The 11,602-nt window shown below is 39.6% G+C and overlaps 1 protein-coding gene across 1 annotated transcript; it reads right to left on the bottom strand.

The window, feature by feature from the left end:
* Positions 1 to 174: 174 nt before the first annotated feature.
* Positions 175 to 10,803, bottom strand: LOC115742402 (DNA mismatch repair protein MSH6). Its single transcript, XM_030676668.2, has 20 exons — positions 9,833 to 10,803; positions 9,085 to 9,196; positions 8,684 to 8,786; positions 8,500 to 8,553; positions 8,356 to 8,430; positions 8,182 to 8,250; positions 7,999 to 8,082; positions 7,347 to 7,541; positions 5,829 to 6,506; positions 4,983 to 5,074; positions 4,704 to 4,882; positions 4,431 to 4,633; positions 4,231 to 4,332; positions 2,780 to 2,942; positions 2,295 to 2,584; positions 2,092 to 2,229; positions 1,689 to 1,768; positions 1,454 to 1,553; positions 1,123 to 1,252; positions 175 to 761 (listed from the first exon to the last, which is right to left on the bottom strand). Exons 1-20 carry the CDS (start codon positions 10,650 to 10,652, stop codon positions 514 to 516), a joined length of 3,915 nt encoding a protein of 1,304 aa, XP_030532528.2. The 5' UTR covers positions 10,653 to 10,803; the 3' UTR covers positions 175 to 513.
* Positions 10,804 to 11,602: the final 799 nt, after the last annotated feature.

The following is an 11,602-nucleotide window of genomic DNA, read 5'->3' as shown; positions in this document are numbered from 1 at the left end:
CTACAGTTAATGAGATCGGTTTCCAAGTTCGATTGTGCATCTCTCAGTAGGCTAATTCGTTTCGAGGTGTCACTAATTCGTCTGAAGTTACTTGAAAATGCAATGTGGGTTCAACGATAAGGGAGACTTGTAATTTCTACGTCGGACTTTTCAAAAATACAATGTGCCAAATTCTGACTCCGAAAATCACAAACCATTCCATTAGCCACTTGGTTTCGGTGTTCCACATTTACATCATACAATTCAGGGGGATAAAAGCAATCGATCTCGATCCGTCCTGTAGTGTACATCCATCGCACAGACGACACGAAACTTCTTCTGCGAGCAAGCTGTGCATTGCTCATTACATACATTAAATCCCAACACCTGCAAAATGCCTCCATGAAAATTTCAGAGCTTATCGCCAACTAATCAATTTACATTCGAAGGTTCGGTGGGTGCAAGATATCCAAGAACTACCAAAATTTGAACCAGAAGTTCCGTGTGCGTGGTGAAGCTATAAATTCTGTCAAGTCACTGTTGCCGTACGAGTAATTTTGCCTCGTGTTGCAGTTTGACGAAGGAATCAATGCACGTGGTATCGAATAATTCAGAGTCACTCGATTGCATGACAAGTTTCATCAATTTCTGCATAAAGAGCGCCATCTCCTCTGAAAATTGGGTGCACGAATGCTTTGGAGATCCCTTTTTGTGCCTACCGTACGAATGCTCAAATTCTCTTGATCGTGAAGCTGCTTTTTGAAGGATGGATTCAGGAAGTCCTGCAAATAAGCAGGGTCTAAGAACCAGTGCACAGAGTCCAAAAGCTATACGATCATGAGCAACATTCATTGAAAATGCCAGTAACAAGGACAAAAAAGAGGGGAGACATGGAATGTGGCCCGATTACTTGATGCTAGCTCACACCCTTAGTGCATTAACTGCACAAAGAAGCGTCCTTCAAGCCAAAAAGATGCACATTGCAGTGGCAACCACAACTTTGTGCCAAAGTGAGCAAATCTTACAAATACAGTCAGAAGGCGTGACTAAATATTCCTCTTGGCAAATACTATGCCTCTATAAACTTTTGAAATCAACTATAAGAACTCCAAACACCGAACAGAGGAAAGTATACTAACTTACCAGCTAAGCGTGCAACATTGACTCCATAGCTTTTGGGGCATGGACCAGGCGTCAATCTATAAAGAAATGTGACCTCCTCTATGCCATCAGTTCCATCTCCCACTTGGCATGCCATATGACAAAGTGAAACCTGAACAAAACACCAGAGGGCAATATACAAATATGACATCAATGATCAGCAAACAAGTTGACAATTCACAACCTTGAGAGAACCCTCTTGAGTTGATTATCAATGTATGTGCTTATACCCTAGTTGAATGTGCGTTTCAATTATCACTTCTATACAGCACCATAATGATTAACTAAATCAACTATTGAAGAGCAGACATACCCCAGGATCATTCCTATAGTTCACAGCTAAATGGTGATAATGAGTAGAAAACATTCCTAGGCAGTGCACTTTGTGGACGAAATGGTCCAAGACAGATTCCCTGCATGCCAATACAATAGGAGAACAACACAAATCTGGTCAACATATTCGAGATGTTTCTCAATAACACCGATCATAAATGTGAGACATGGAAAAACAAGCAACAGTAACCCTCTAGAGGGACACCAACACTTACGCAATGGCCTGTCCATCTGAGGTCGAGGTCCCGCGTCCCAGTTCATCCAATGCCACCAAAGAATTGTGAGTTGCCGATGACTGTAGACAAGTTAAGAAACATAAGCTTCAATATATAGTTGCATGGTTCTTTTCTATCCTAACATTTATTTTTTTGGGCAGCAGAATGCAGTTCAGTCAGCTGAAAGTCAGAATTAACTAGAAAATAAGTGAAACGTGCGGTAACAAAGATAAGTAGAGGTCATGCAATGAAAGTCATGAAGCAAGATAACTAAAAAATTACACACACGATCCAAGATAGAGTACATCTTAAAATCAAAATATCATGGAACATACCTCATATGTAAGAGGAACATGCAACTAGAATGAGAAACACTAAATGAGTTCTTGCTCAAAAGTCATACCAACATTGATGCAGTTTCGGAGAGCTCAGTTAAAAATGTACTTTGCCCTGCCATAATATGATCCTTGGCACCCATGCGGACAAAAATTCGATCCACAGGCGACAATTGAAAACTCTCAGCAGGTACATCTGCTCCAATCTGTCGAAAACCCTCTCAGGAATAGAAATATGAAACACTTAAAAAGCAAAAGCACGGAAATCTACCTGTGCCAAAATTACAGCCAAGCAAACTTGTCGGAGCAAGGTTGATTTTCCACCCATGTTAGGACCAGTGAGAAGGATAAAGCTAGCATTAGCGGAACCACCAACATTGACGTCATTGGGGACAAAGGTACCTTTGCCCAAGGAATCACTTCTAAGGATAGGATGCCCTAGGCCCTTGGCAGACAAGCATGGCTCTTTACTCGAATCAGAAGAGACTTTGAAAACCGGACGACATGCTGGTCCTTCATAATAGTCACTCGCAATTGCCAAGCTGATCAGAACATCGATCTCTGCAACATGCAACAAACAATTTCAACATTGCTCCACAAGTATAAATAGACAAATGAAACGACATTCATTGCGCCTCCCTTTCAAAATCACAAGGATGACCTTGATTGGAGAATGTTGTAAAAACAAAATTTTGCAGATGAACAATACATGCAACACAAATCAAACATCCTCAAAGCATACTAGTATCTATAAACCTGCAGTTGAAGAAATTAGTTGCCTCCACTTGTCTTGATGCTCACAGAAGCGTCTAATTAGTCTATGCAAAATACTCTTCAGCGCAGACTCCTTTTCAGATTCAGCTTGTGAGAGCTCGCTTACAAGCTTCTTAATTTTGGGGGTCCAATATCTAAAGAAACCCTGCATGTTCCAAAGAGTCAGGCAAACGAATTCACAAGCACAAACAACATATTATTAGTCAACCAAAAACATGAAATGTACAGTGCAGTGTGCCAAACAGAAAAACATATAGATAATCATAAAACCTGCAGAATACAATAGAAATGCAGATGTTCCACAGTGTTCCAGGTCTTGATATCATTTAATAAGATTAGCAATTCAGACTATGCAAATCATGTTCACCTACTCTTATGCAAATATCTAGATTCTGGGGAGTCATCCTGTTATAGTTGAAATTTCACTCATAACTTTTCATTTTTTGAAAGGTGAAAAAAAAATCACATTTCTTGAGGTCCAACTTCACTCACAATTTTTTTTTCCATTTATAGGTGAATAGTACTCATTTTCAAGTTGAAACATCACTCTTATTGGTATTTAGGAACCAAAAAAGACAACATAGATGGATTATGCAATGGAGCAGATTGTTACATTGCAAGTTCCTGTTTGTGAGAGGCTTGTGAGGCTTAATTATTTTCCTTTCAAGAGACAAACTATATTGTTGAAGCATTTCAAATATGAACTAGAGTATCTAGGATCGTTAAAACAAAGAATGAAGGAGGCAAGACTTAAATTCTACCCAAATACATCCTTTAAGATCTTATTGTATTATGATCTCATTGCAGACATCAGTCCTTTATTGGAGGGAGGTGACAATGACTACTGCTACTTCACCAGAAAGAGGGGAGGAGTGTACGCATTCAGAAAATAAAATTGACATTATACTCTGGAACTCTGGCTTCAACTCTGATGCACGATAAAGTGCAATATGCTGAAAATTATATTTGTTTTGCTTGTTGTTAGAGAAGAACCCGATCATCAACCAGTGCAAGCAATCACTTGGAAAGCGCCGTAGTATTAGAAGAAGGCACAGCTGGAGATTCGTGTTCACGTATCATAGTCAGGATTGTGTCAAGTCATATCATTAGAAACAATATTTTTTTTAACTATACTACAAACGTCATGTGCATTAAATTCGTGTCACTAGAGCCAGAAATTGTCAGCCCAACCTTCATACCTGATTTAGTGAGCTATAATACCTTTTCAAATGTGTTTAACTAAAATTTTCAATTCACCCTTAAAGGCCTTCCCTGTTCACAATGCGGGATTCTAACCAAACTGGTATAACTTCCTTAAAGTCAGGACCTTATGATTCCTGACCTGTGATCGTAAAATTCTTCATTCTATTATTCCTCCTGCATGTACATAAAACAAACGAAAGTTCAGCATGCTCAGCAACAAAGGCTGTTACCTTCTTAGATGAACGCAGTTCATAATCATGAGGAACTTTTCCACGTAAACTTTCAGGCACTTCAAGTAGGTATGCCTCTTTCCCAATATTGACATAAGTTATCTGCATTCAAACATTGAAGAGAAGCTTGTCTTTTGGACATTCAACCGATGAGGTAGATTAAAAGAAACTAATTCTAAAAGTGCTCTCCAGATTCTTACTGAAGTCTCCCCAAGTAATTTCCTTTGCTTCTTGAGGTGTTTCATCAAATTAGACTCAATTTCCTTGATTTTATTACAGGCAGAGTCATATTCCATATCAACTCCTTCACGAGGTATGATTCGCCCTGAATTACTGGCTTCAACCCAATGAAAGGCATCCTTAAATTGCTTCAGAATTGAACTGACCTCCGGGAGACCCTTCCCTGCATGAAGATTAACAGATGAGATGCCAAAATTCTTTTCGTAATAAAATGAGAATTTTCAAGCTGGTACCAGGTGTTAACAAATGAACCAGTTGTCTTGACTCAACGTTCTCCAATATAACACCAAGAGAAGAAAGTCCCTCGACCAATAATTCACAGCCACGTAAAGCAGATATAAATTCTTGCAGCTGTTTTTTTGCTGCATCTTCATAGAGGATTACTTTATTTGCATTTCTTCCACAAGCTTCACTGCAAAGGACATGAAAACAAGTTATATAACGAACTGAAGTCATGCAGGTTGACAGTAATTCGGATTAAAATGTGTCACCGCATCATCTGAAAACTTTACCTGCTAGAGAAAACGCGTGCAAGCAAGCGCTCCATGTCTGGAAGCCTCAACAACACTTTCCGAAAATCCAATGTGAAGGGTTGATTTTCTCCCTGCAGCATAGTAACCGACACCAAGAAAAAAGCAAAAAAAAAAAAAAAGGTTAGAACAAATAAAAATCCGCTTATGTCCAACTTAAGCCACATGATACAAACAAGAGATACATCGGAAAGTAATCCCTTCTTTATATGCATGAAAAGCACCCACCCTATATAGTGAAAAGGCAGCTATGGAATTAGCACCCCTCCCAATCCAGTCAATATTTATAGGATAAATCTAAGATAACGGATGACTGGTTATTTGACAAAAAAGGGAAGAAACTGCTCTTATCACTAGTTTGCTGATAGCAGACAAGTGGCGAATCAACATTTACTACTTCACAGAATTCCTCCTTTTTCCTGTTGTATAGAGATTTTTTTATTATTATTTAAGTGTCTTTATATTATTATTTATTACTACTTTTTGGGGTTTTATGGAGTGGAGGAGGGAGAGAGATCAAAAAGAAAAGTTTCATCCCACAGGAAGTTTCATAAGATGCAGACCTCTGTAGAAGTGGGTCGGATAAAATGTCAAGATATTGCCATACTAAATGTCAACCAAGAATCAAAGATTCCAAAGAAGCAAAAGATGTCGCGGAGTAAGCAAAGAGATATGCAACAAGGAGACTAAGTAAAGATGTCCACAACACCTTACTCATTTATAACAGGTAAAGGGTCAAAATTAATTCTCATATACAAAAGAATGAAGGTTCCCACAATTTGTTATCTGGAAAGGGATCAAACACCAATACTGGTATCAAGAACTTACCTTAAGATCTGCTATGGCATCTTGGCGCTCTTTAATTGCTTCCTGATGATATAAAGGTCTTGCTAGCCATGTTTTAAGAAGCCTCTTCCCAAATGCGGTCACACAGTGGTCCAGTTGTGCATAAAGTGTCCCTGAAGACCCTCCATTTCTGCCATTCTCAAAAACCTCAAGGTTCTCCAATGCAGCAGCATCAAGAATCATATGCTTTTGAGCAACATCACCGAATCCAGAACATGAAAGTGACTCAAATTTTGCAAATTTAAGCAATGTCTCATCCAGGAAAGCTTGTTTCAGATAATAAATGGCACCTCCAAGGGCTGACAAAGAAAGATTCCGATTCTCACCAGAATTCACCAACTCAGACAAAAATTCTGGGAGGTTATCCAAGTCATCATCTTTCAAATGACAAGCAGCAGTCTCAATATCTGTTTCATCTGAACTTGCGGACGATGATCGAGCACTGATACTCTTATAAATGGTCCTTAGTTCATGAACAGTCTTCTCTGCATCCCAAAATTCTAAGACTGGAACCAGTTCATTCACCAAAGGATTTCGTGTATGAGTAAGCAAAACCCTCTCAGTTGCAGCACTTAACCCTTTAGTGGGTTTAACAATTTCTACTGGGCGTAGTTCAGATAGCAGACAGCATAAAGCACTGCACTCTGAATCATCTCTGAACTGAAAAGAGAAGCACATGAATCACGCAACAAACCACGGCATAGTTCTACACCATACCTGTAGGTACGACAAATCTAAAAAGACTACAGATAGCCAATCACTTTATTGAATGATCCAAAAATGGCAACTTCATACATGGAGAAATACACCTTCAAGTAAGGTCAGCGACAATCTTTGGCCTAAAACTCCAACTCATCAGCTATTGTTGTGCTGAATCCCTTCCAAAATTCAATTAATGAACGAAAAAGATAATACTAATCAAGCAGAAGATATGCGTTTTGAGATAACAGAATTCCCAAAAGATTGTGTCAAACAAACGAACCCTGCTTCTAGAGGTAATAGTCATTCACCAGAACTTAAAATCCTAATCTGAGATGGAATTAAAAAGTGGGTGGAAAGATTCTGGATCTGTTAATAAAGTCAATGATGCACAGATGACAGGTTTTTTTCCCTTATTAAGCTCCCATTTATTGTTAGTCATCATGCAGTGCCAAACGCTTTGATCAGTTTGTTATTATTCACTTCTACTGTTCAAAACTCAAAGAATGGCTACAAGAGACCTTCCATGCCCTTCCTCTTTGCCCATCATGTGGGACACAGCAATAGGTTAGGTCACAGGCAGACAAGCGGAATTACAACCAAACGGAAGCTAATTATCATTCTCATACACTAAATTTCATAGATGGCCTTCCATTTTATTTAAAAAAAAAAAGCACAGCCAGCCATGTCAGTAGCCATCCATATCCTGAACATATTCTGTGCTTGCAAAGTCAAAAGGAAAATCTGCACAGAGACACCATCACTGAAGGAACAAAAAGAGTTTAAGCAAATGGAGGCAACCTGACCAAGAGTAATCCTGCTAGTAGCAGCATCCACCAAACACACGCCAAGAGTCCGCTCTGCCTTTTGGTCTGCAAGAATTTGACAGCTTTCAGTCACTGCCATCAGGTAAGAACCTTCAGGATTTGCAGAAAGCATTTCTCCATCAGTCAGAGTTCCTTTTGTGATCACTGCACATATTTCACGTTTCACAACCTGTAAAAATGTGAACAGACCATCATCCATCCAACTGTGACAGTTTCCACCATTTGTTTGTCACATTGAGTAATCTAGCAGGATCTCAAATGGGGAATTGCTTCCTTAATGAATGTAACTGCCCAAAAAAAATGCACCCATACAAGAACAAAGCACATGTGCTTTGACTGATGACAGTTATCTTACCAGGGAACACTGTAGAAAACCATTTAATCTCATTAAGAGAGCGCATTATACTGAGGACATATATACAAAACTATTCATGCTCGCAATTCAAAGTAGTCAACCACAGCATAAGGTTATGCTTGGACGTCTTCATCAGTGAAAAAGAATCAGCCACCAATTAGGAGCTCGAATAACTATCTGATTAACCTCTTCGTAGCTGAGATGGCATAATTAAACAAACTCTAGCCAATGGAAACAACAGAATGCATTATTTCAGCAGTGGACACGCAACCTTATCTTTTGAACCTTTTTCCTTCCGGCGAAGCTCAAGTTGTTCAGGTGTTTCCGTCTGCTCGACAACAAGAACTCGATAACCCTGCTTAGCGACAGAACTTCAAATAAAAATCATTGTCCATGGCTTGAGAACTTAATCACCAGAAACTTCAACAATACACTATATGCAGAATAAAGAAACCTTTCTGGCCAATTTCTCCACATTCATTGAGAAGTTCTTTTCTGGAAACCCACAGTGCGGTTGCTCGCCCTGATTCAGTAGTTTGTTTAATATCAGATATAGTATTACTGGAAAATAACAAACAGTACAGCATCTAATAAGACAATAAGGAATGAGCAGTTAAACAATCTCTACCTTCATGTACTGTAAATCAAGCTCCTTTGCTCCAACATGTGCATCCATTTCGAAAAGTTCATAAAATTTTCCCATCTGCTCCAGCAAAGAGAATGTTCATTTTCTAATTATACTGCTAACTTTGATAATTAATGGCTTGCATACCTTGAAAAATAAGACTTTGTCCATATGCTTTGACTTAAACTCCCACCATTGCCTCTGCATGATTACCAGGCACATAATCAAAAAAGTAAACGATGGAAGTATGGTAAAAGAATGCTGGCCAAAATAAAAAAGGAATTAAGGTAAAAGAAAGTGTAGCAGCTCCTATGTGCAACATGTCATATACCTGGCCACCTGATAAACTCTTGAGGAAATCAGGAGGTAAATAAAGAGTCCTAGGATCAAAATCTGTATCCCCCGGTTGTCTTCTTTTTGCGTCCCTCCGTTCTCTGTTTCAAGGTCAAAATGAGTTAGGACGGAGTTCGTAAGAAGTTAAGTTTAAACTCCATCAAGGAAAGGTGCAAACAGATTTCGGCATTATTGTGACAAATAATTTTCTATTTCCTCGATCTTGCACCCATAGGATTTCTTCTATCTATACCTTACCAAGGAGAAACAACCTAAAGACAGAATGCATCAAATACCACTATCAACAAAAGCTCTTTCCAGCTTCCTATCACATGTCCGATACAGAATAAAGTGGATGCTTTAATAAACTTGAAAAAGGGGGTTTTGGCAAAGACTTACTGTCCAAGAAAGTGCAGCTTTTCAGATTCCCGGATACTAAACCTTTCTGAAGCATCAGTTGGCAAGGAAGAACTGAGACCATTAGTGGTTTTCTGGGCTATGGTAGAGCATGCTGGAGTTAAAAAGATTGCTGCATAAGTAATATAGCTAATAATCGGCATATATGGTTACTTAACTTCAAACCTAACAGCTTGTTAGAGGCAATTGATTAAATCAACCAATACGACTGGCATAGTTCTCAATTGCATCAAATAAGTAACATAAAAAGAAAACACCTCAACATGTTGAAGAGACAGCAAAAAACAGAAGTAGTGATATCCATGACAGGTACATTCAAAGGAACCTGAAAAACGTCATCACCATGAACAACCAATAATGTGAAATTTCACTATACAAAGGTTCCAGCTGCTCTAATCAAGACACTCGTATAGATTAGAAGAAGAGGGAAAACATTTGAATACTTAATAGAACCAGGTAATCAGGATTCCATGTAACGAGGTTATTCTCTTTAAGCTGGAAAAGAATACCGTTGGCATATATTGGATATAAAGTGCTTCTTAGTGATGGTAGAGGACTAGCAGACCTGAATTAGCTGACGTGGTAGCAGGATAAATTTTTATACTGTGAGAAATTTATGTGCTCCTATGGACGGTTCATTGTTACTATCTCATCAATTCCACGATCTACAAACCCTTCAAGAGCACTATCACCCATGAGAAGCGTGAAGTCAACATAACTCTATACTTACAAGTAAACTTATTCCCTGAAACCACCACCGAGACTTTCGACCCGTCATTGCAAACACCACTACTGCTCTTGTTCTTCTTAGCAGACATTGACTCGCTTCCTTCACTGACCTTCCTCTTCCTCGAGTGGGACTTACCACCACTGCTCTTTTCACCCGCTTCCTCCTCGTCGGTGAACCCCGCCTCCATATCCTCGTCCTCAGTATCCTCCACCATCTTTTTCTCCGCGCTTTTTCCCCAATCTTCATCGCTCGTATCATCCTCCCAATCTTTACCGCCCTCATCACTTTCCACATCCTCCACTACCTTCTCCGAGACCGTACCACCCCCACGCCGTAACCGCTTCAACTTCTTCGCATTCTCTTTAACCCACTCAATCTTCTCCTTCCCCAAATCCAGCAACTCCTCCTCGGCATCGTCGTACTGGACCAGGTGCTTGCCGCTCCCCTCGTCGAACGACTTGACGCAGCCCTCGTACCAGGCCTTGTCCAGCGGCCAGTACACCCTGACCCTTTTGCTCAGGACTTCTCGGCCGTAGGGCTTCGGAGTGGCGGGGGCCGAGGGGATGACGAGAGGCGTCTTCTTCCGATGATTGAATTGAACAGGGGAAGGAGTGGCAGGGCTGGGGCTGGGGCTGGGGCTGGGGCTGTCGTCGGGATCGGAGGGGTCGCGAGGGTTAGGGTTGGGGCCGAGAGTGGAATTGGGGTTCTGGAGAGGAGAGGGAGTGGAGGAGCCGGGTTTGGTGGAGAAGAAGGAAGTGATCTGGAACTGCTTGTTGACGAGCGGCGATCTGCCATTGCTCTGGCGGCGAGTTGGGGCCATGAAGAGAGAGAGAAAGAGAGAGAGAGAGAGAGTGTGTGTGTGTGTGTTTGAGTTGAGCTACGTTGATCTCTGCAGTTCACACAGGAAGAGAAAAAAGGAGACAGAGAGAGAGTCGTGGCGGGAATTTGACGGAGCGTCCCGGCAAATGTTGCCGGTGCGGATTGTGTATTGGCGGGAACTCCAGCTGACGGTGCGCGGTTGGGGTTGTCCCGTTCATCGAGCCCGACAACATCTGTTTTTCTTTTTGAATTTCTTTCTGTCGCTCTTTCCTATTTGATTAATATTATCTTACGAATGATAGATAACATCGCTTAAAATTATTAGTCCATTAAAAATATCTTTATTATTAATAACAATTATGTTAAGTATTTTCATAAATGATGACTATATTTTTATTTATTTATTTTTTAAGCGATACAAACAATCGTTTTTAAAAAAAATTTTATAAAATCGTTTATTTTTCGTGAAACAAACAGGGCCTATATTGTTATATTTAGATTTTGCTCATTTCATAACTTTGAATATCTCCAAATTTCTTGTGATGAATAACTACAATCAATGATTTAAAATCGAACATTTGTTTAAGGAGTTTTTCTATTATATATGATTCAGAAATCTACCGAATAATGTAATCCAGTCTAGAGATGAACCCATAACGCAGAAAATGATCTCTAAAGTTTGGCCCATAGTGCAATGTCATCGTCGAATTTTTAATCCATTCAATGCGATCATTGAACTTTAGCTTAATATGAAATGCCACCCTTGAACTTCAAATTTGTTTAATAGGGTTTCTAAATGTTTTATACATGTTCAATTTAGTCTTCAAACTATATAAAAATCTTTAATGTGGCCTTTTTAGTTTATTCAACTTCAATGATAATATTGAATATTTACATATATTTCAGAGATTATATTGAACATGGATCAAATGTTAATGGATAAAGTTGAAT

The sequence above is a fragment of the Rhodamnia argentea genome, chromosome 7 (genome assembly GCF_020921035.1).
Source record: "Rhodamnia argentea isolate NSW1041297 chromosome 7, ASM2092103v1, whole genome shotgun sequence".
In the NCBI taxonomy this organism is placed as follows: Eukaryota; Viridiplantae; Streptophyta; class Magnoliopsida; order Myrtales; family Myrtaceae; genus Rhodamnia; species Rhodamnia argentea.
Note: the sequence above shows the minus strand (reverse complement) of the source record. Positions and strands in the feature narration are given on the sequence as shown.